General features: G+C 46.4%; 1 protein-coding gene across 1 annotated transcript in view; it reads left to right on the top strand.

Annotated features, from left to right (window-relative positions):
* TG (thyroglobulin) overlaps nucleotides 1-23,951 on the top strand; it is a 232,735-nt gene that overhangs the window by 77,043 nt on the left and 131,741 nt on the right. The window contains exons 28-35 of the mRNA XM_003792866.3: nucleotides 4,527-4,592; nucleotides 5,340-5,420; nucleotides 6,354-6,491; nucleotides 7,565-7,741; nucleotides 9,022-9,133; nucleotides 11,324-11,403; nucleotides 12,371-12,514; nucleotides 22,039-22,101. Coding sequence (XP_003792914.1) covers nucleotides 4,527-4,592; nucleotides 5,340-5,420; nucleotides 6,354-6,491; nucleotides 7,565-7,741; nucleotides 9,022-9,133; nucleotides 11,324-11,403; nucleotides 12,371-12,514; nucleotides 22,039-22,101 — 861 coding nt within the window. The remainder of the gene's footprint in view (nucleotides 1-4,526; nucleotides 4,593-5,339; nucleotides 5,421-6,353; nucleotides 6,492-7,564; nucleotides 7,742-9,021; nucleotides 9,134-11,323; nucleotides 11,404-12,370; nucleotides 12,515-22,038; nucleotides 22,102-23,951) is intronic.

Raw genomic sequence — 23,951 nt, 5'->3', positions numbered from 1 at the left:
TGCCCCTGCCAAGGGCACAGATGAAAGCTAACCATCACAGACATAGCCTGTGATTTCCATGGAAGTATTCTGCAGCAAATTAAGACCATTTTTATTGTTTCGTGCCTTCAATTTAAATCCTTTATCCTGTGACAGTCAGTAATCCCATTACTAGATATCTACCCAGAAGGAAAAAAATAATTTTGCCATAGGGAAATTTGCACTAGAATGTTTATTGCAGCTCAATTCACAATTGCCAAGACACAGAAACAACCCAAGTGCTCATCAACTCATGAATGGATAAATAAACTGTGGTGTATGTATACCATGGAATACTACTCAGCCACAAAAAGATGGAGACTTTACAACTTTTGTATTACCTGGTTGAAGTTAAAGTACGTTCTTCTTAGTAAAGTATCACCAGAATGGAAAAGCAAGTGTCCAAATGTACTCAGCACTAATATGAGATGAATAGATTAAAAAAGTGCACACCCACAGGAGAGAAAAACAATTATATGCAAGTGGGAGAAGTGGAAAGAGGAAAAGGGAAAGAAAGAGGGAGATTGGGGAGATTGGTGAGCTCTCACCTAATGTGCACAATGTGAGGGTGTCCAGCACATCCCCTGGGTGAAGGGCTCAACTACAACTTGAAGTTTACCTTAGAAATGCAAATAATATAACCTAATCATTTATACCTTCATATTAATCTGAAATTAAAAAATAAAAAGACCACACAACAGCCATCCACACTGAAGAATCAAGTTCCCTGCCTGCCTCCCTAGTTCTAAGAGTGCAGGTGTGACTGCAGCCCTAATTGCAGGGAGCCTGGCCTGTGTGTGTGGCAGGGGTACACTAACTCTGTTACAGTGGAGGGAATGGGAGAGATTCACAGGCAGTTACAGCTGGTACCATGCATCAGGGAAGAGGGGGAACAAGGCTGGCTTCAGTTCTGTGCATACTGGGGATGTTTAGAGCATGGAGAGAAGGGTCAGAAGTTCGCTTTAGGAAAACTGATTGGTGGTTAACCTTATGTGTGGGAGGCCAAAGATCCATTCTTACCTGGGAGGTGTGGGTGTCACCGATAGCTTTGGCTCCCCATTCATTTCTCCCTGTGTTCACCTACATGCTGAATAACAGTTCTGTGCCAGAAATTGTGCCAGGGCTGGGGATATAAAGCAGAACAAGGCCTAGTTTCCAAGCACATCCAAGGAGCTGGACGTTAACTGCCAGGTGTGCGATGGAAGAACAGTATTCTCTGAGTACCATGTACATCCAGTGGAGGGGTGCATGGCCCAGATGGAAGGTTCATGGGGGCCTTCCAGGAGGAGGGGTGTAGAACCAACTCTTAAAGAATGAGTAGAGTCAGGTCCAAGAGAACAAGAGTACTAGGCAGAGGTGAAAGTATGGCAGTGCTGCAGAGGTGAGATGCCAAGCAGTTGAGGTGACAGGGTAGGGGTGGGGACCTTGGAAATGGAGCTAGGCATGAGGCTGCTTAGCTCTCAGGAACTAGATCAAAAGGAACTGTGAAGTTGGTGTAGCTACGGAAGGGTGGAGGTAGGCTTACCTTTCAGGAAGCATGCCTGGGGTGTTGTGGCTGAGGGATGGGAAGAAGCCAAGATCAAAGTGAGGGGTTAATTAAAAGTCTAATGACATCAGGGCACAGGGAAGACCTGGGCTGGATGGTTCAGGGGAGGGGATGGACTAGGAGCAGTTTAGGAGCCAGCCTGGTGGGATGCAGGGACTGAGGGCAGGAGGAGTAGAGGGCAGCCTGCCAAGAGCTGGCACCACTAACTGGTTTCCAGAGTGTAGGAAAGGGAAGGTTGGGGTGTAGAAATGGAGATGGGACCTGAGGAAGATAAGAGCAAAAAGGGCAATTTTAGTCTTTCACTTCAGGGTTCTCTATGACTCCTATGGAGACCTGGCAATGATTTTAATAATTAAAACCAACAAGTGGCTAGAACTCTCCTTGTCATGATTTCCAAAGATGCTTCCCAGGGTACAGTAGTCTCTGTCTATGCTGGTCAAGTGGCTTTTTGGACCTATGGAGGGGCTCAACATGTGGGCTGAATTTAGCTGAATTCCACTGGAATGAACTGTTGAAATGGACAAAAATCAAGGCTGAAGTTAAGACTCATCACATTTCCCAGGCTGATGACACAGGGCTTTGTTGCCTTGAGGTGGACAAAATATGTAAGGGGGCCCAGTTCCTATCAGTTTAGTATATTCTGGGCCAAAGATACCATCCGAAACTCAGGTGAGTCTGAACAGGATACCATTTTTCTCAGGGTGATGGAAGGCGCCTGTGATTTTCCACTTTATGTAAAGCAGGGCACACATACTGACAAGAATAAGATGGTCTGGGTGGAGGGAAAGGTCCACCGGCTCATCCAGGTCAGAAGCTGAGACTGCGGGAGGCAAAGGCCCTCCTCTTGGAATTTCCTAAAGGACTATTGCTCTCAGAAAGGGGCAGGGATGGGGATGTGAGCAAGTTTTTATTGAGGACTCATAATCTAAATTCCCAATATTACCCATGGTTAAGTATTTCTTAAAGTGGCCACTGGTTTTAGTCTTAGGTTTGAAAGCAATAAAGCATACTAAAGATAAGATGCTGTTTCTTTAACTGTAAAATAAGAATCATAATGCATGATCTAAAGTAATTTTAAAACTTTATTTACTTTACATTCATATTGCTAAAAATTGTATGCATATGTCTACATATACTCTCTGTAATTATCTATCTTAGAAGAATCATTGTATCAAATAAGTTTAAGAAAATTTAAAAAATTATCTGATTTCCCTTGAGAAAAGTCTTAAGCCTCACAACCTGACCTTTATAATAAGCAAATGATGGTATCACGTGGAGATAGTGAAAACGGAACACAACTGCGCAGGTGGCCGGCTGCCTGCTCTGCGCTGGTGTTACAGGGTGTGTGGTGATGACTCTCCACAGTGCAGAGAACAAGTCTCAGAATTTCAGAGATCCAAGTCCAGGTATCCCAGATAGCATAGGTTTTCACTTTCCCAAATTTTTATAAATGACTTCCACCTTCTGAAGAAGGCTGTAAGAGAATTATGAGTGGATTCTTTAAAGAAATGTGTTATTCCAATATTGGGCAGCTTGAGAAGTTCTAGTATCCTTGCTTATTTCCATCTCAGAAGTAAAATCAAAGGGAAATGCAACTCAGTACTTGGGGGTCACCCCCACATCATGGACCATGATCCTCCCTTGGGGCTCGTTACTTTGATAGCTGAATTTTCTGATAGCACATTGTAGAGCTCTGTAAACGCAAGAACTTCTAGAATTTTCACTATTTTAGATGGGCAGAATTCTAAAGTATAATCGTGCACCTCAGGATATTTTGAGCAATGATGGACCACACATATGATGGTGGTCCCATACGGTTGTAAGAGTGTGTAGAGAAATCTGATATATAGTGCTTGATACTGGCATTTCAGACCAGGTAGGGGAAATGATTTATGTTCAGTGATAGTGCTGGGATATTTTTTTCCACGTATTAAATTACATAAATAAAAAATATACACGTGTATATACCATCCGGGTTTGTAAGTACATGCGACAATGTCAAGTTTCTCAGAATAGATCCCTGGTGCTGAGCAGTGCATGACTGTGTATCATTCTCTCAGCGTGGTGGGTAAGGAAGAACATGGGATTGGGAGCCAAACAGGTGACTTTAAAGTCTGGTATCAACCTCCCTTGGCTTTGATTCCTTCACCTGGAAATTGGGGACCTTACTTTATAGCATGCTTGTGAGATTTAAATTAGGTAATGTAGGGAAGGTGTTCATTGTAGATTTGGATAAATGATAATAACTGCTTACCAATAACTGCCTCTTAAAAATAACAAAAATAAAATTTGACTGCATCTTGATGTCTCAGGATGTCACCTCCCTCAGCATGGAGGGCTGTTTGGCTCCAGACTCTGCTGTCTGAGAGGTGTCCTCTGCCTTCCAGGTCACAAGGGAATTGAGAGGAACTCAAAGGCAACATTGACCATCTAGAAATGATGTGGCAAATCCAGTCACATCCAGGTGGCATACAAGTGGGTTTTTTAAAGAAAGGGAAGGAAAATTGGATATCGGTAATAAATAGTTGCCAAAAATTGGTTGCATATCCAATGTTGAGGACTCAGGAAGACAGTTTATGTACATAATTCCCAGACTCACAATTACCACTCCTTTTTGCCAATGAAGCCTGAGTGTCCAAGGAGTTATATGATGTGGAAAACTAGCACAGCCCTCTGGTCTCTGTAAGCCAATCTCCAATTCCGTAAGTGATTCTGTGTCAAGAATCACTCACCAAAGTAATCCCTTTGGTTTTCCAAGTGTGACACTGAGCTCTGACCAGCTCTGGTTTTGTGCCAGGGAGCTGGAATAGGGCTCCAAAAACTTTTGGGTTACATTTTTATGGGAGACAGAGTTCTCAAGCCCAGGAGGGGCCAATGTGGGGGGAGATGGGGCAGTTGTGGTAATGGGGTTATCCAGTGGCAGCAAACTGTAGCTCCCCCAAATAAATATCTTCCTTTGCAGGACTGATGTCACTGCCAGGATCCCAAGACACTTTTGCCCATTTCCAGCAGGTTTATCTCTGGAAAGGTGAGCTCCATGGTGGAAGGGGTGGGGCTCTTACAGGACACTGACTGCATGAGATTGTCTGGCCCCACCTGTCATTCACAGGGGACTCCTGTGCTCCATAGGGAAATGTGCAGAGATTTACTTGTCAAGTGTGTGCTCTCTGTGGCATAAGAGGGACTCATCCCTTCATCTGATAAAACACCAAGAAACTCAAGAAGGGATGGAGGGAGAAAGCACTCGATTCCTGTGTGATAAGATTCATTGACCACAGGTCACCCTTGTTACCAGGCAGGGAGTTCTGAGCCTTCCCACATGCAAGAGGCATCTTCCCAGCTACTTAGTCCCATGTGCCTCTCTCTCTGGTGCTTGGGGCTCAGGAACAGGCCCCTAGGCATGTAGTACCGTGGACCCAGTTTAAAGAATCATGCTGCCGAGGACCACAGGGAAGTGTGGGACAAAACAGGAGGCTCAGGCCAAGCAAACATTTGGCACTTCCTTTCTGCTGGTTCATCCTCTTTTAGGTTTTAATATATGGGGCAATGATAGATCTATCATGGACTGATGATAGATCTATCTGGGAGATTGGCTGATGTTCCATTAAAAGGCCAAAGAGTGCAGACCTGTGCCAAGGGCTCTATTTGGCACCTTGTCTCAAGTACCTGGCTGTGGACGAGGCGAATGTCCCACAGGCTGATACCATTTTGCTGACCAGAGGAGCACCACTCCTCCTCCCCAAGGTTACAACCACTCTCCTCTTTTTCTCTCTAGATTCTGACATGGGGTCGCGGCCTGAGTCTCTGGAATGTAGAAGAGACATAGTACTGAGGCCAGCATCACCAACAGAATCAGGTATCAACCTCAAACCTTTTCATACGCTCAGGTGTCCATCTTGGAGACAAGATGACAGTACCAAGGTCTAATCAGTGAATAGACCCATTCATGTCACTCTGTTCTGCACAGACTCCCCTCTCAACGTCTAACCCAACTACCCTCTCAGAAGTATGAGCTGCTCCGCACATGGTTAGCTGGACAGAAAGGAAGGCAGAATTATTGCAAATTGACCACTGTTGAAATAAAACAACCATGATAACAAAGTCAGAAAAAAAACTATTAAAAAACAAGATTCATCTGTCTGTGGTCAGTGCTTCACTTATACCTGAAAAGTGTAAATCAAATGTAAATATTCTGAAACTGTTAATGAATGAGCTGTCTATGAGAATTTTTTTTTCTTTTTTAAGACAGAATCTCACTCTGTTGCCCAGGCTAGAGTGCTGTGGCCCCAGCCTGGCTCACAGCTTCTGGGTTTAAGCAAAAGAGGTTGGGCCCCCATGTGGCTTCACAAGACAGGAGAGTCCATAGTTAAAAGTTATAAACAGACGGGCTTGATTCTACAACTCCCTAATGATAGGGTGGGTGGGCCGCTGTGGTTGGCACGGAGATGCCACACAGGGCTGTGGACATATCAGCCAGAAATCTCAAGGGGAAAAGTCTTGTGTTGGGGGAAAAGGTGGACCAGGTGGCCCCCAAGGTTTCTTCCAAACCAAGATTCCTAAGATTTTGCAATTCTATAATTTTTAGGATTTCTAGGGTCTTCTGAAAATTTCCTTCCCAACCAGATTCCCAGTTCTACTGACTTTAAACCTTCTCTGGCCTCACTGAGCCTAAAAATGTTTCTGTCTATCTCTGACTCTGTCTCTTTCTGTCTGTTTTTTTCTTCTTTTGTCTTTCTCACGTTCACTTTACAGAGATAAGGGTGAAGGAAGTTGATTTCTTATTTTTCAGGTTTGTCAACTGAACTCTTCTCCTCTGTGGACCTTGCCCGGGTCATTGTCAGTGGAAACCAATCTCTGCCTAGACAGCAGTACTGGCTTTTCAAGCACCTGTTTTCAGCCCAGCAGGCAAACCTGTGGTGCCTTTCTCGTAAGTATCCTGAGACCCCACCCTTTTTCTCCAGACCCAAGTGTAATAGGACATTTAACAACTTCTGAGAAACATCAGATCAAACTCAGTGGTGCAACCCGGGAATCACTGCACTCCTCATGCCATGGGTCACATAGAAGAAAGATAGAACATAATCCCTCTCTTCAAGAAGTTCACAATGCAGTTAATCTCTACTTTGCTCCCAGAACCTATCATCCACCCATCAGCCCATCCATCCATCCTTCCATCTGTCCTTCCTTCCATTGTCCATCCATCCATCCACCCACCCACCTATCCATTCATCCACCTACTCATTCATCCATCCATCCTTCAATCCTTACATCTATCCAACCAACCATCCATCCATCCATCCATCCATGCTTCTATCCATCCATACTTCTTTCCATCTTTCCATCCATCCATCCATCCATCCATCCATCCTTCTATTCATCCATCCATCCATCCATCCATCCATCCATCCATCATCCATCCATCCATTTGTCTGCCCAACTGTCCATCCATCCTTCTATCCATTTATCCATCCATCCATCCATTCACCCACTCATTCATCCATCCATCAGTTACTGAACATACATTATGTTCTACTCCTTGTGTTTGACTTTACAGATGAAAAAAACCTACCACCAAAAACATGATTCCACAACATATCTTGCCCTTTGAACTCATGTATGTTAGAGGCAGAGACTCACCAGGGCATGGTGGCAGGAGAGATCACAGAGTTCACAGATGTTATAGCCCTGTGGACTTTGGTCTGAAGATCTTAAATGTCTCTGAAATGGTCATGATTATACCCAATAGAATTTTGTCCTTTCACCTCTTGTATTGCTGAATGTGAGGCTTACACCTCACCTCATTTCACTCTGTCTTGATTCAGGGCTGCATAGACCTCCCCTCCAGCTAGTAGAACCCAGCATTTTTTCTCAGGCCTTCTAGACTGGGTGATCATGGCTTCTTGGGTCCCTGCCAGGTATTTTTTCTCCAGAGAATCCTGTGAAGATGATTTTCCCCTTTAGGGTCCCCAAGAACTAAAAGCAACTGATCTCTTGCCATAGGTTGTGTTCAGGAGGCGTCTTTCTGTCAGCTCGCAGAGGTAACAGAGACTGCACCCTTGTACTTCACCTGTACCCTCTACCCAGAGGCCCAGGTGTGTGACAACACTATGGAGTCCAGTGCCCAGGGCTGCAGACTGGTCCTGCCCCATGAACCGAAGGTCCTGTTCCAGAAGAAAGGTGTGTGCTAGGTGGAATCTGCATAAATCGTATTTCCAATGGGCTGCTGGCTCTGCAGTTTTAGAAATATCCAGATTAACGTCTTTTTTAAAAAAAAGTAAAGTCTCTCATGTTCCTTATAGAAATGTGAAGCCATTCAGGGATACATTAGGTTGATATAGAGAATTGTCTTGCTCTAGAATCTGGCTCCTGTGAACACATATGTTGGTCCATGTGACCGTATGTCACAGAGGATTAGCAACAGTGACTGTAACAAGATAGAAGGTGATTTTTCCAAGGACATTAAGATTGCCATCTTTTCGGAGTGTTTTCCACCCTGTACAAACTCTCTTTCCTCCAGAAGTTTTCCCCCTGCACCCACTGTCCTACCTTTGTTGCTGGCAGCCTTTCTCAGATTTCTGGTGACCTCTGTTTTGCCACCCAAACATCAGAGGGGCCCACAGCTGAGTGGGCAGCTCTGAGTATGTGGTAGGAGCTTCTTGACTTTATGTTTCTCCGGTTATCACCCAGTTGGGCTACCCTTCAGCGGATCCCTCGTATGGGTATTTTTAGGCCTTTCCTCCAAAGAAATCACTGAATACCTGGCTGTGGGGCATAAGTCTGGCTGCTAGTGGTTTAGGTGTCAGATAAGGCTGGAAGGCAGGGAAGTCTCAGCACTCACTGTGTGGACTGACTCAAAGAACCCTCTGTCTTCAGTACAGTGTTCATACGTTCACTCTGCCTGAAGCACCCAAGATCCCTTCAGAGAATGAAACTTCCACCTTCTTCCATGGTGGGGAGGGGGCAGCTGTCCACTGTAACAAGAGGTGGGCATCTGGAACTTCATGCTTCTTAACGATATTTCTTAGCCAATTTTTCTGTTTTAGGCCCCCTGAACTCCCAGCCATAAGCAGCCAGTGCTTAAACCCTGTGGGATGCTAAAGACACACTGAGTCGCTTTTTGGTTCTTCCCCCAGAAAACTTGAGCCAGCTTTTTTAGGTCTATTAAGTCAAATTTTATTCCTCCATATGCTTTCCAGTTTCAAAATCTTTTTTGTACGCCCCTTCTCTTATTCTCCTTGTTTTTGTGAGTTTACAAGGTCTTTACAAGAGGTATTTACAAGAACCTCTTTGCAGTTGTTTTGGTGAGATTTGGGATGGGAGTTGAGAGTCAGTGATGATTTTAATGGGCCACCTTGAGTTGGAAACTTTCAGTCCGGATTTTCCTCCTTTGTCCTCACATCTTGCTGGATACAGCAAATCTTTCTCTAGTAAAATCATTTCTTTTTTCCTCTGTGTAGTGATACTGGAAGATAAAGTGAAGAACTTTTACACTCGCCTGCCATTCCAGAAACTGAAGGGGATTTCCATCAGAAATAAGGAACCTATGTCTCAAAAAACCATCTCTAGTGGGTAAGCCACTTCCTCCACCCCTACTTTACATTATTAAGCCCCTTCTTTTTTCCTTAAAGAAGGTGCTATAATAAAAAATCAAGGCAGATGCATTAAAAAAAAAATGTCCAGGTGCAATGGTGTGCACCTGTAGTCCCAGCTCCTGAGGAGGCTAAGGCAGGAGGATGACTTGAGTCCACAAGTTAAATTCAGCCTGGGCAATATTGCAAGACCCTTATCTCTTAAATACAAACAAACAAACAAACTTTTTAGGAAGAAAAACTGTAAATCTCAAAGATAAGAGGGAAAAGGATAATAAGGAGGTAACCGTATCAAAAAAACCTTGGCTAAGGTTAAGTTTCTCTTATTAAACATACAGTTTAGCTTAAACCTCTGGTTGGTAATGGCACAGAGATATGATGAGCTACATCTTGACAATTTACAAAAATTATCAAGCACAATAATAACTTGCTCCTCAAAGCCTCAACCAGCTGTATTCAGACTTTAATAGAACGATAGGCTTTTTATTATAATTATCATTTTAAACATTTACTTTATTATTTATTTGTTTGCTTAATTGTACCTGGCTATTTTACACTTACCTCTCAGTATCCCCAGGAGAGCATTTTTTTTTTTTTAAATTAACCCCATTCCTGGGTCCTGGTCCAGGCCTGCCAACTCATCATTTTCTGGGGTGAGGTTTAAGAATCTGAACTTTAAGGCTGTGTCCCCTGGTGATTTTTTTTTTTACTTTAATATTCAAGAGTCATTCATGCAGGAATTATATTGATCTATAAAGTGGTGTTGGTGGGCAGCGCCTGTGGTTCAGTGGGTAGAGCACCAGCCCCATATACTGAGGGTGGCAGGTTCGAACCTGGCCCTAGCCAAACTGCAACAAAAACTAGCTGGGTGTTGTTGTTTGTGCCTGTAGTCTCTGCTACTTGGGAGGTTGAGGCCAGAGAATCCCCTAAGCCCAGGAGTTTGCTATGAGCTGTGACGCCATGGTACTCTACCGAGGGCAATAAAGTGAGACTCTGTTAAAAATAAAATAAAGTGTTGTTGAGTTTTTGCACTGAATCATGTTGCTGGTGTTTAAGATGTATGTTTGAAAATGGAGGTGGCAGCATGACATGGTGAGTCTGTCTTGAGATCTGGCTGGACACCATTGTATGGAAAAGAAGGGAGGGTTAGGGCCAGGGAGCAACCTGACTATGGAACTGAGGTGGGAATTAGGGAAACAGTGCTTGTGTATCTGAGCTCAGGGGAGGGTGGCCAGCTGAGAATATGCCCGACCCAGGATGGAACTTAGCAAGGAGTCTCCAAGGAAAGAGAAGAAAGTGGCAGGTGGGAAGACGTGCAGGGCCCTGGGAGAGAGAAAGCCAGGGACATGGCTCTCGGGCATCAGGGCACAGATGCAACCATCACTGGAGAAGCTGCCTGCCAGATAAAAGCTTTGGCTGCTGGGACTTGATGGGTTCAAAGAAGGAGAGAGACGTGAGCAACTCAGGGTCCCCACACCGAGAAGGGGCTAAGACAGTGCTCAGGTGTCAGGACAAGTGGTCAGACTGGGACATGTGGGCAGGGCAGGGGGATCATAGAAGTGACCTTGAGAGCACTGGTTCACTGAGGCCCTGACTGGTCCTAGAAGACGAGTCCTAGTAGCTACATTGAATGGGTAGGCACAGTGGGTCCTGAGAGAGAGCCTGGGTGGGCTGATCCAGAAAGCAGAAATGCGTTCACAGGGTGGGACTAGAGAGTCCATGCTTACAGCAAGGAGGAGGCGAAGTCACAGAGAGCACAGACTCGGTTCCTGCATCCCCAACAGGCCCTGGTCTGAGTCACCCTGACCTCCCCCCTTCTAGAAATGCTTTCCTTACTGGCTTTTCCTTTTCCTGGAATCCAAAATGGAGACTTTCTACTCACCTGAAAGGACTGTAGGCGTACAATCAGCATTTGGGTTAGCTGGGCTCAGTGCTTGGCACACAGTAAGTGCAGAATGCATGCGTGATGAATGAATGTGTGAATGAATGAGAGGTAGCAAGGCAACACTCCTGAGAAAAGTTAGGAATCTACCCATGCACACTGGCCAAAGCACTCCCAATTTAGGAAGTCACAAAATGTGCTGGTCCCCCAAAGTAAGAATGACTGCAGCCCCAGAGGCCCAGGGTCACCAGGAGGAGCCTTCAGGCCACTCTGTCTCTCCTTGTGCAGGTTCTTTGAATGTGAACGCCTATGTGATGTGGACCCGTGTTGCACTGGCTTTGGCTTTCTAAATGTTTCCCAGTCAGAAGGTAAGAAATGTACTCACTCGCCCCGAGTATAGCACTTCACAGTTTAGAAAGAGCATTGGCAGCTGTGATCTTATGTTACCCTCAGCATCTCCTGTTGGGGGTAGGAAGGAGTGATCCTCATTCACAGATAAGGAAGTGGGTGGGGGCTTAGAGAGGGAAGTGGCTGATAAATGTGACAGCTGGGACATGGCTCCTAGGCCAGTGGTGGTCAGCTTTACGCAAGCAGTTCTACGTCACCAAACTTCCTTCCTTCCACACACTTCACTGAGGTGGGCAGGCAGCTTGGAGGAGTGAACTTTGGATCTATTCACATGATAGATTTAAAGCATGGTTCAGCATGGGCATGGTGACTGATGCCTGTAATCCTAGCACTCTGAGAGGCCAAGGCAGATGGATTACTTTAGCTCATGAATTCAAGACCAGCCTGAGTAAGAATGAGACCTTGTCTATGCTATAAACAATAAAAATAAACTGAGGCAGGAGGATCACTTGAGCCCAAGAGTTTGAGGTTGCTGTGAGCTACGATGGCACATCACTCTACAAAGTGTGACTAACAAAGTGAGACTCTAAAACAAAACCCAAAAAATCCCCCCCAAATTTGTTCAGTCCCTTACTAGCGGTGTGATTCTAGACAAGTTATTTCATCTCTCTAAGCCTCAGTTTCTTCATCTATACATAGGGATGCAAATGCTACCTTCCTCCTGGGGTTGCAGAAGGATGCAATGAAATGGTACAGTAGAGCCCAGTGCAGCCCTGGGCCTGTGGTAGGTGCTGGATGAGTATGAGCTGCCTCTACCCCTGTGCACCTAGGTCAGGGGCTCCTCAAGTTCAGGTCCCATGTTTCTCAGCAGTGGCTGCATTGGTACCTGAAATACGACACTGCACCCCAGTGATGGCAGGCTTTCTCTCACTCCATCCGCATCTTCCGTCATGCTGACATTCCTGGTCCTGGCTGTTTTCTGCCCAGGAGGAGAGGTGGTGTGCCTCACTCTGAGCAGCTTGGGACTTCAGATGTGCAGTGAGGAGAACGGTGGAGCCTGGAGCATTTTGGACTGTAGCTTTCCTGACGTTGAAGTTCGCACCTATCCCTTCGGCTGGTACCAGAAGCCCAGTAAGTAGCTCCCCCCAACAGCTGTGTCCCCTGATAGCTGTGTGGGCAGCTTTAGTTGACTATTTCACAGCCAGACATGAAGGCAGTGTCCTTGGATTGGAAAATACATTAGTCAGGATTCATTTGGTGCAAACAACAGAAACAGATTCTATTTAATTTAAACAGAATAGGCAATGACTACCTGTTACCCTGAAGGAAAGATGACCAAGTAGGCCTCAGAAAAGATGGGCGTGAACCAGCTCCACGGATGCATTTAGCAAGAACAGATAGACAACTTTCTTCGTGTGCCACTGTTGCCATCGATCTGCTCCACAGGGTTTGGTTGTTGTAGGCAATCTTTACATTCAAGGGAGAGTTGGGCCTGCTTGGGCTCTGAGTACACCCACTGCTAGCTGGAGGGTGGGGCAGCTTGACCGTTCCAATAAGACTGTGTGAACTAGGGTGGGCGAGGCTTCTCAAAACAGAGAAGGTTCTGTTGCTGGAAAGGCAGAATCAATAGGATGGACCCTGCCAGGTCTGTTGTTTTTCTTGCCTTGATAATTCATCAGGACAGTGGCGTACATGGTGGTCTCAGGGAGGGAAAAGGGAACAACTGATGTGTGTTTGGCGATGCACATAGTGTAAGGATTTCAAGGCCAAGGCAGTATTGCCCCAACATGGGTCCTTAAAGTATGCATGGGGATTATATCCTGGCACATTTTAGAAGCTCAACTCAAAATCAGTGAAGGAATGAGTGAATGGCCTTCATGGTATGACGGAGAAGCTACTAGACTCAGATGAGTAGACATTAGTGTATTCCCAACTCTGTCATCTACGGGTCTGTCCTTAGGAACTCCATACCACTTACCTAGTCGTTCCCTTAGTCAAATAAGTTAGTGAGACTCACTGTGGTCCTGTCACCTCTTACTTCTTGGGTGTCTCTGGCATGGCAGTACTATGGAAATTAGACATCCTCTCCGTGTCCCAGAAGCAAAATCACAAGGGTATCCCAAGTTCCAAAAGATCAAAAGCCCTGTTAGCTTAGGAGTCAAATGCAGACGCTGAGCTGAACTTCCGTGTTTCCAACCTCTCCGACTAGTGGCTTCCTCCTTAGTTTGGGGGTAAACACAGGAAGGGTGCTGGCCTTGCTCGGTACTTTCTCAGGAAATTAGAGCCATACAGTGTCTATAATGGAAGGAACCTTGACCCAATAAAATATTTTGCCCAAGGTAGGCAAAGAGAACAGAGACTCTTCACATGCCCACTATATGCCAGACACACAACGTGGATGGGTCATATCATTTGATACTCATGATACCTGCATGGAGTAGGTAGTATTCCTTCTACCTTAAGATGAGCAGGGTGTGGCTAGTGAGAAGAAGAGTCATGTTGCAAGCCTGGATCAGGTGATGCCAAACTTACATTCTTCCCTTTTACAATGTTGCCTCCTGGCAGGTCTTCAATATCCCATAAGTAACTGGATATGAAAATATCTAAATGCCTTGAATGACCAATTTTCCCCTCAACTCAATTAACTAACAAGAAATTGGCTAATAAGTTGGACAGAAAAAAACTAATGAATTAACAAACCAAACCAGTTGGTGGTTTGGCCTCTTGCTCCGGAGCCAGGTCTAACCTGAAAGGTACAGATGGGGCTCCCAGGCAGAATCCGGCTCTCGGCTCCCGCTCCCGAGCCTACGGGGCCCGTGTGCATTCATTACTCCCTGATTGTCTGCTTCACAGTTGTTGATTATTACCAGGCTGAATGGAATCTTTCTGTTCATGTCCACCTTCAGCACCCTGTGATTTGATCTGAGATTACTCTGTTGAATTTTTATTTTATTTTAACATCTTAAATTATTTTTGGAAAAACATCAGGGTTGTATAATGAAATATCCTCAATTAGGTTTCTATTTCGGAAAGAATTTTCCATATATATGAGTTTCCCTTCTTTAACTCACAGGGGCAGGGAGAACATGCCTGCTTAGGACTCTGGCCTGAAGGAGACCTGATGTGAGCCTTGGGTGTTTGCAGGGTTTCAGGACTGAACTCTCACCTCTCAGGGCATCCTTGCCCCATCTGTCTCGTCACCTTGTCCCTTTGCCAAAGTCTGCAAAATGTCATTTTCCATCTTCATACTATTCATGGAAGAGTGGGTAAAAAGAAGCTTAGAGAGTAATTTATTTGTTCAAACTATTATGGGAATCAGACCAAAGTGTTACGACATTTTGACAGGGATTGGCAAGGAAAAGAACCCGAGGTACTCACTGTCCCAACTTGCTTCCACTGTTCTGTTTCTCTTCATCTGATTCCACAGACCACAGACTTTCTCCGACATCTGTTCTGTGAGGTCAGTCTGGGGACTCAGGAGTTTTGACCAGGAACAGCAGAACAGGGAATTAAACATTCCCAGAGGGGCTCTCACTCGACAGATGTGGCCTGAGCATCAGACACGCCTGGGCACTCTGGTCTTAGGAATCCAGCCTCCCTGTATGGCTTTTACTGTGTGCCTGGCTGGCTGCCAAGCACTTTGTAAGCATCATCTTATTGAATCCTCACATCCATGTCAGATGAGGAAATAGAGGCTCAGGGAGGTAAAATCACCTGCCCACGGTTACCCAGTCTAAGGAGGATGAATAGACTGTAAAGAAATAAACTCTTCTCATGCTTGGTCTTTCTCCTCACAGGAAGTTTTACTGGGCATCCCTTTTGGGCCACACACCGTGCAGAGCACTGGGAAAGTGGGGTTATGAGCTAGAGTTGTTTTCCTCACAGCCTACCGAGGACAGCATGAGCACACGTGATTCCATACAGCAGAAAAGATGAAGTACTAGGACAGTCTGGTCAATAAAGTGCCATGGGGACACAGGAGAGAGAAAGTGATTCTCCCTGGAGGTGTCTTGCTTTATTTGGGGCTGCCGTAACAATGCCGCAGGCTAAGTGATTCACAGTAAACATAGATTTATTGGCTCACCGTTCTTGAGGCTGGCAAGTCCAGTATCAAGATGCCAACATCTGGCAAGGGCCTTTTTGCTTCCTCATCCCCTGGAGAAAGGTGGAAGGGCAAAGACAGAGAAAGGAGCTGAACTCATCCTTTATAACCACAGCACTCCCACCAGGAGGGCAGAGCCTCATAGCCTAACCACCTCTTAAAGCTCTCCCCAGTAACACTGGTGCAATGGCGATTTGATCTCCACATACATTTTGGAGGGGACAAACACTGAACCACAGAAGGGATGTGGGGGTCTGTTACTGGGGGCTCCTCTGGGTCCTCTTTTTGACATCAAGGCCTTGCTCCTGTGGTCTCCCCCCCCGTAGATGCAGACTTACCTCAGCAGGCCATCCTCACACTGATTTCACCTGCTTTCAGAGTGGGGTACTGTGGGGAGAGAGAAAACTGCAGCTGCCTCAGTCCCTCACTCCTCCATGGGTGCCCCCAGGCAGGTACTCTGGAGTGTGGTTCCCCTGTCAGAGCTGGAGGAGGGAGTTTGGCTGTCAGGGGGTAGAGACAACATGAAGTGACGTGACTCTCCACAAAGTGGTCTTCATCAGTATTGGGCAAAGGAGAAAGTCTTAAGACCGTCTGGATTATCTCTCCCCCTAAGACCGAGGCAGAGAAAAGGAATCTTAACTTCAGGAGACTGAGCTAATAAACGGGGCAGTTTTATTCAGTTGGGTCATATTGGCTGGTACAAAATTATACAAAATCTTTTGATTCATGGCATATTTTGAGCCAAACGTCCTAGCCGAGTATGGTCTTGGAGTCTGTTCTCTAGTAGACAAAACCACACCAGTATACGAGTGCAAAACTCCATCACTGATGCGGACAGTGTCTTTACTTTTCCGCACTCTTGTCTTTGTGTTAGAAAATCACACGTGTACGGGTAGGAAACAACCGCTATGGTCTAGGGAGGAGGAACAGCTGCTGGGTCTGGCCTTGCTTACAAGATGACCACCTCCACCTGAGGCAGGAGACGTGCATTTGCAAATGGGTAAAAAAAATACCTCTGTAAAATAATTTCATGGGGTTTATTCTGAGCCAATGTGTAAGCATAGTACGAGAGCCCCTAAGTCCAAGAAGCCTTGAGCAAGTGGTCCCCTGGTAGTCAGGTTATTGTTGGGATTTTTACAGTATAGACAGAATTTCAGGTAAAAATTATAAGTCAATACATAGAAGGTGTATATTGGTTTGGCCTGAAAAGCTGAGACCTCTTGAAGCCTGGGCTCACAGGCTGTAGGTAGGTTCAGAGATGCTTTGATTGTATTCGTTAAAAAACAAACAAACAAACAAAAAACTAAGTTCTATCTAAAAGATTGAAATGTTTTTAACTTGAGTCTGCTAATCCTAGACACGATACAACATACCCACTCAAGAGCTCTGTTAAGCAAACTGATGACCTGCAGATGTGCTTTAGCTGTGGCCTTGCCTGGCCCGAGGTCTTGGTAATAATTTAGTATCTTATTCAGGAGTTCTCAAACTTTTTAAACAGGGGGCCAATTCACTGTCCCTCAGACCATTGGAGGGCCAGGCTGCAGGCCCTCGGATGAGTCAGCTGCTAAGCAGGATAGGCAGTGGGAGCAAAAACACCCAGTGGGCTGGATAAATGTTCTAGGCCGGCTGCATGTGGCCCGCAGACCATAGTTTGAAGACACCTGATCTTATTGTTACAAAGGGTCTGTTCTGTCAGTCTCACGAGCTCTCCTTTAACACTGATGCTGGTCAGTGTGTCCAAGCTCCAAGAGGGAGCGGGTATGAGGATGTACATCTCGCCTCCCCTCTCTTCCTATCTGGGAACTTAAGGTTTTTCTAGGGTCTTGGCAAGAGGGGTCTGTTCAGTCAACTGGAGGGGGGCTTAGGATTTTATTTTTAATTTACACATTTTTACAAAGAGATTCTGATGGAGGGTTTTAAAGGTACACTTGGGCCTTGCCTCATACCTATGGTTTGCTCATTTAGTGTAGCATTGTCTGAATTGAGTGATTAGCACGATCCCATTAACCCTAGCTCCCCTGTTCTGAGGAACTGCCCCTGATTCTGAGAGGATCAGGAACTGGTATTTATAAGGCAGGTGGGGTCGAAGTCCCTGCCTGAGAAGGGCTGATGGGCTGGCTAAGACAGCAGACGTGGGAGAAGGTGAACCTCTCTTAGGCACTCACTGTGTGTCACCCGCAGCTCCAAAGCACTGTCCCTGTGTGGATTTGCTCACTCCCTCCTGAGGAGGGTGCGATTCCTCTCATCCCGAGGAGGTTATCCCTCTCTCTGTAATCAGAGTATCACTTAGCAGCATGGCTTGTGTTACTGGGGTAGGATCCCGGGGTGGGCTGCTTCAGAGTATGAAAAGAGAACAGGAAACTCTGCAAAAGTGACTCAGGGGAAATCTGGACCTAGAGGCCGGGGAGCTGGGTATGGGAGCAGTGGCCTGTACCTCACCATAGGCAGCAGTTGGGGGCGAGCTGGGCAGGCTCCTGCTCTGATACCCTCACAGCCTCAGAGGGAGAGACCTGAGCATGGGCGATTGCAATGTACCCTTCTTACTGAGTGTGTTCACAGAACAAAGGACAAAGCTCAGTCAGCCTCTGGGAAGAGCAAGGCACACACTCAGAGCAGGCGCACCAAGAGTGGAGTCCAAAGAGCCAGCAGCCACGGGCCTTCTGACTTTGCTATCCTCAAGAGAGCAGAAAGGTCCTGGTGTCTTAGCACAGAGCCTCAGAGGCTCAGGCTGAGCAGTGGTGAATGCAAATCAGGCTGTGTGAACCCCTTCCTGGCAACAGGAAACACTCTCAGCCTTCAGAGGACAAGAATGGAAGTGTGGGGGTACCAAGCGGGCTGCTATCAAACAGTGCCCCACAGCCCAGGGCTTCCTGGAAGGGGAAGGCCTCTGGGGCATTGGTACCTGCTGTTCTTCAGAGAGAACTAAACTAGGCCCATCCTGCCCACAGTTGTGGGGCAGGGTTCTTGGTTTGTTTACAAAGTCAAAAGTGACTTCTAAAATAACAAACCTCACAGTTCCTCCCTTCTGCTGAGTAAACGCATTCAGACCTCATTGCAGTTCTAGACACAGCAACAGAGCCTAGAAGGGAAATGACAGGTTGTTCTAATTATGCCTCTCTGAAACCCACATAGCAACTCCTACTTGTAGGTGGTGGTTCACTGCACAGTCCGTTCTTCAACACCATTCGCATCCTACCGACAGCCTCTACCTTCCCCTAGGCAGTCTGCTCCCAGCAGGAGGCAAGCAGTGTTCCCTGCAATACTTCATTTAATCCCCTAACAATTTGATAAGGTGGGGCCTATTGTTCCCCTCACTCAGTGCTTGCTGCAAATATTTTACACCTGGAGAAAGTAGGGACGCGAGCTACCTTTTACTTCTGACAACAAATGTGTGGGTTTATTCTCCCCATACCCACCAATTCTCCAACTCCCTGGACATCGACTTGGTGTCCAGTGATTCAGTTCAATTCATTCTAACACTAATACCTGGATTGGAGTCAGACCCCACAGGTTAAGGGCTCAGTCCCATGAGACTGCCCCCCACTTCAAATGCAAATCACAAGTCCTGGCCTCCTGTGCTTCTCACCAACTGGCTGTAAGTTAATTGGGGGTTCCCATGATTCCCACCTTGGGCTTGATAATTCATTAGAGCAGCTCACGGGACTCAGGGAAACAGTTACCATTGCTTAGTTATAAGGGATGTAAGTCAGGAAGAGCCAAGTGGAAGGGCAGTGCAGTGCTGGGGGCTGGGGACCGAGCTTCCTGCCTGCTCTGGGAGCACCACTCTTCCAGCACCTCTACAAGTTCACCAACTCAGAAACTTTCCCTGAGGGGGTTTATGGAGGTTCTGTTACTTCTGTGTAGTGACTAAGTCACTGGCCATTGGCACAGGAGCTTAATCTCTAGCCCTTCTCCCCTCCCTGCAGGTTGGGGACAGGGCTAAAAGTTCCAACTCTCTTGTCATGCCTTGGTCTTTGTGGCAAGTAACCCCTATTTTGAAGCTATCTAGCCCTCCCACCAGACATCTCATTTGCACACAAAGAGAATTATTTTTCACTGCAGGAATCCCAAGGGTCTTGGTAGCTCTAGTGATAAAAACCAATGACTAAGATAAAATATTATCAAAAATGTTTCTATCACTCCTATCACTCAAGGGATTCAGAGTTCTGTGCAGGAACTGGGAGGATGACTAAATGTCTATTTTTCACTGTATTAGATATCACAAGTGTTTGCCATATTCCGTGGTGTGAATATTCCCATGATGGTGGATTACAATCTACCAAACCTGGCACTGCTGAAAGCAGGGCTGGGCAGGGCCATGCGCCCCCCTTAACAGTCTAACTGAGCAGCTCCCTGAGGCTGCACAGTAAGATTGGCAATAGGAGGGTTTCCAGGGGTGTTTTTAATCCTTCTAGAGACTGAGGGTGTGGAGGTTTCCAGTGCCCCAGGGGCCCAGAAGCTGGGAATCCTCAGGGTTCAGCTTGGTCCTGTACAGTGACAAAGGCCCCACTGACTGGCTAGTGACATGTATCACTTTTTCTCAGGAATAGTGGATGAGAAAAAGCCAGGGAAGCCTCAGCAGCAGCACTCCATGACCAGTGCTCTGTGGCAGAGAGACCATCACATTGTTACCCCACTGGGGTACACTAGAGCCCATTTGGCCAGTTCCAGAAAGTCAGACATGGATACAGTTTCCAGATTTCTGGGAGGATTGGAAAATGATTCCTTTGCGAAAAAGCTTGCTTTGAATTTCAAAGTAAATCTCCAGAAGATGCTTTACTATGTTCAGGGGCAAGGACATTTGAATGTCCTTGATGTAGTGAGACAAACTGTTCTCTGAAGATTTTACTCTCAGGAGCCTTGTTCCAAGCATCTCTTCCAGGAAGGACAGACAGGCTGGCCAGCTGAGGGTAGTGGAGCATGGGGGTAGTTACCAGTCATGAGGAATGTTATGCAAGGAGCTCGCGAATGTGGGATGACAGAGGCCTGAGCTGGGCAGCATCAGCATCTCTGGGGAGCTGGATAGAAATGCCCAGCCTCAGGCCCATCCCAGCCCCAGCGGGGCATGGGCTGTTACGCCCTCCGGGTGATTTCAACGTCCGCCAGAGCTTGAGGACCAGTTAGTGCCTTAGCAGAGCACCATGGTCGCAGATGCTTGCCAGCAGGTGAAGACGCCACCCTGCTGATGGCTTGGGACCCAGAAAGGCTGGATTCTGGTGTCCCCAAGCACAGTGAAGATGGTGGGGGAGGAGGAGGATGTGGATGTGAGGGGACTGGAATAGAGCAGGACTCAGACCCAAGGCTTTTCGTGGACACACAGTGCCAAGACACATGTGATCGTCTGCCTGTGTGAAAGCAGTGGTGAGAGTGGATGATGGGCCAGTTGAGCACTTCCTGCTCGCCAAAAGCGCACATGTATCCATTCATCTAAACCTCGCAACCCTACACTTTATAGACAGGAAGCTGAGGTCAGAGAGGTTTAGTAATCTGCTCAAGATCACACAGCAGCGAAGTGGCCAAACCAATCTTGCCCTAGGCCGCTGACCCCACAGCCCCCACTGGACTGCGGCTCTCAGTGAGGGGGGACATCCTGTGCACAGTTCCAGCTTGGGCCATTGGAAAAGAAAAGAATGATGAGGCTTTGAAGACTTAGATTTGTTCAGAAGAGGAAGAGGAATGAGAAGAGAACAATTTGCACAGACGTATCACATCCTGGTTATGAATGGTTTCTCGTTTAATTTTTACCTTATCCTCATTTTGCCAATGCGGAAACTGAGGGTAGAAGAAATTCAATAACTTGTCCCTGCACACTGCTTCCAAGTGGTCTATCCAGGTTCAAATCCAGGTCTGTCTGCCTACCAGTCCAGGCTGGCCACTGAGCCATGCCGCCTGCTGGTAGTAGGTGATGTTTCTTGAGCTTGTGCCGTATGTCTGGCATGGTGACAAGTGCAATACATTCTACGATCTCACAGTAATTCTTGAGAAAGGTAGTAACCATCCCTTGTATGGATGTGGAGGCCCAGAATAGTTAAGGGTCTTGTTCAAGTTCACAGAATCTGTAAGTGCTGGCAGCAGGCATTTGCGTTGTTTGCCACATGTTTCTGGCACTTCCTTACCCCTGACCTCACTCCTAGTTTTGTTCAATGTCATGGGAGCGGAAGTGATGTGTGTCACTTCAAGGCAGAACTGAATGGACATGGTTGAATTTTGCCGCATTCACTTTGCCCTGCTCTGGAGTTGTTGAAGCCTGGGGCAAGAAGAAGCCTTGCTCAGCCTGGACCTTGAGGGAGACAGATTTAGAACAGAACCCCAGGATGTCTACAGTGGGCGTGCAGCGAGAGGGAGGGGGGTCTTTACAGTTTGCAGCCACTGTGGTGCTGGGGTTGTTACTCAGCGTAGCCAGCCCACCCCGACTGATACAGGGTGGCTCAGGCTGTCTGCCTTCCAGGTCCCAAGTCACGATCGCCATCTTGTACCTCTGTTAGTGCCTTCAGAACTCAATGATACTGAGGGCTAGAAAAGAACTAAAAAGCTGCCTTTTTCTTCCTTTCAGTCACTCAAAATCCTGCTCCCAGCTTTTGCCCTTCGGTTGCTCTGCCTTCCCTCACAGAGAAAGGTAAGTTCATTGCCTTTTAATCTCTCTCCTGGGCGTACCACCTCATCGTCTGCTCGCTCCTCCTTCTCTTCCCTCTTGCTTTTGTCTAGTACTTTATAGCTTTCGCAGCACTCACATTCCTTAACTCCAGCTCTTACGGATTGTACACAAGCATGCTTAGGGCAAATTACCCGCAATGAGCCCACTTTACAGTTGAGGAAACTGACTCATGTAAATTAAACGATTTGCTCAAATAATGCAGCTGACGGGAGGTAAAGTGGCCTTATGACCCAGTTATCTCAATTTTCCTTCTAAGGACTGTTTCGCCCTATTCAGTAATGGCTAAATGTGTACAGTCCTGGAGCAACATCAAGAATGGTAGCATTTGTGCCCCCAAAGTGAAGATATCAGCTCTTCATGGGTGCAAGAGTTGGGACCACAGTTACTGTACACACTGTGACATTTAAGGAGGCAGCACAGCTGGGGGTGGGGGCAGGAGCCCAGGAGTCAGGACGGAGGCTGCACTTCCTCCTGTAGGTCACACAGAGCTCACCACATGAGGTGGCAGGAAGTGGAGGGAGACTGGGCACAGTGGGGACGTCTGGGTGACCTGGAGGGTGTGAGGCAGGAGGGCTTCAGGGCAGCGTGGGTCTCACTGAGGCGTCCCCTCTTCTGCTTGTCCTGGGCTCCAGACATTGCCAGCCAAGAAGCCAGGCCATGCTAATTCCTGTCCTGTGACATGATGTCTGAGGGGCCCTAGACATCTGTCATTACAGCTCTGGCTGAAGAGCCAGAATACAGCTCATGTAGGAAGGAATTATTTAAAGCCAAGGCTGTGGCTAAAAGTATTAAAATGTCTTCAACCCACATTATCAGTTTCCTTGACTCAATTAAGTAGCAAACTTTGGAGACTGTTTGTACATATACATGTACATACATAGACATATGTAATTTTTTGAGCATTCTATGGAAAATGTCTGCACCAGGCACTTTATATATATGATCAGGTGTTATTAACTTCCTCAGGTATTGTGTGCCTGGTGGTGTCATTGCCATGATGCAGAAGGCAGAGGTGGGCCTTAGAAATTAGGACACACAAAACCAAACAGATAATAATAACCCAGCCAGACTTTAGTCAAAATTGATTTTGAATTTTATCAAGATAGTATACAAACACAGTTGAAATAACCTCCCCCCCCAATTTACAGTTTAAAAAACAGAAAATAAAAGCTACTAGTTCTCTGTCTCACCTCTACCCACCTGCCACCACTCTCAACTTTTTTAGTTATTTTTTTCTCATGTTGGCCTCCATGTTGCTGAATTACAGTCAGCCTTTTAAATCTGTGGCTTTCATTCACACCTGTGGATTCAACCAGCCATAAATCAAAAAGACTCAGAAAAAGAATTCCTCAACGTTCCAAAAGGCAAAACTTGAATTTGCCACTAACTACTATGTTGAATTGTGTAAATGAAGCACGGTGTGGGCATTGTATCAGGCGTTTCTAAACAATCAGAGATGATCAAGGTATGTGGGAGGTGGTGTGTAGGTTATATGCAAGCATATAGGGACTTGCACGTCCATGGATTTTAGTGTCCATGGATGGGTGGGTGCTGGAGTCCAAGGGCAGCTGCATGTGTATGTATATATACATGGGTATGTATATATACATGGGTGTGCACATACATACAGCTCTTCTTGATTTGTTGATCTTAGAAGCAACTCTTAAGTTCTTGCCTTGACAGTGGAACACTTAGCTCTCTTTTATTATTCCCCTTTTCAGTTTTTCTCCTTCATCCTTAAAATATGGTAAAATCAAGATTTAGGGTTGAAACAAGGAGTATGTATTTGATTATTATGTGGCCCATGTACA

This window comes from Otolemur garnettii, unplaced genomic scaffold (assembly GCF_000181295.1).
Source record: "Otolemur garnettii isolate 467f Iridium unplaced genomic scaffold, OtoGar3 scaffold00062, whole genome shotgun sequence".
Lineage (NCBI taxonomy): Eukaryota > Metazoa > Chordata > Mammalia > Primates > Galagidae > Otolemur > Otolemur garnettii.
The sequence above is the reverse complement of the archived record's forward strand: the minus strand, read 5'-3'. Positions and strand labels throughout refer to the sequence as shown.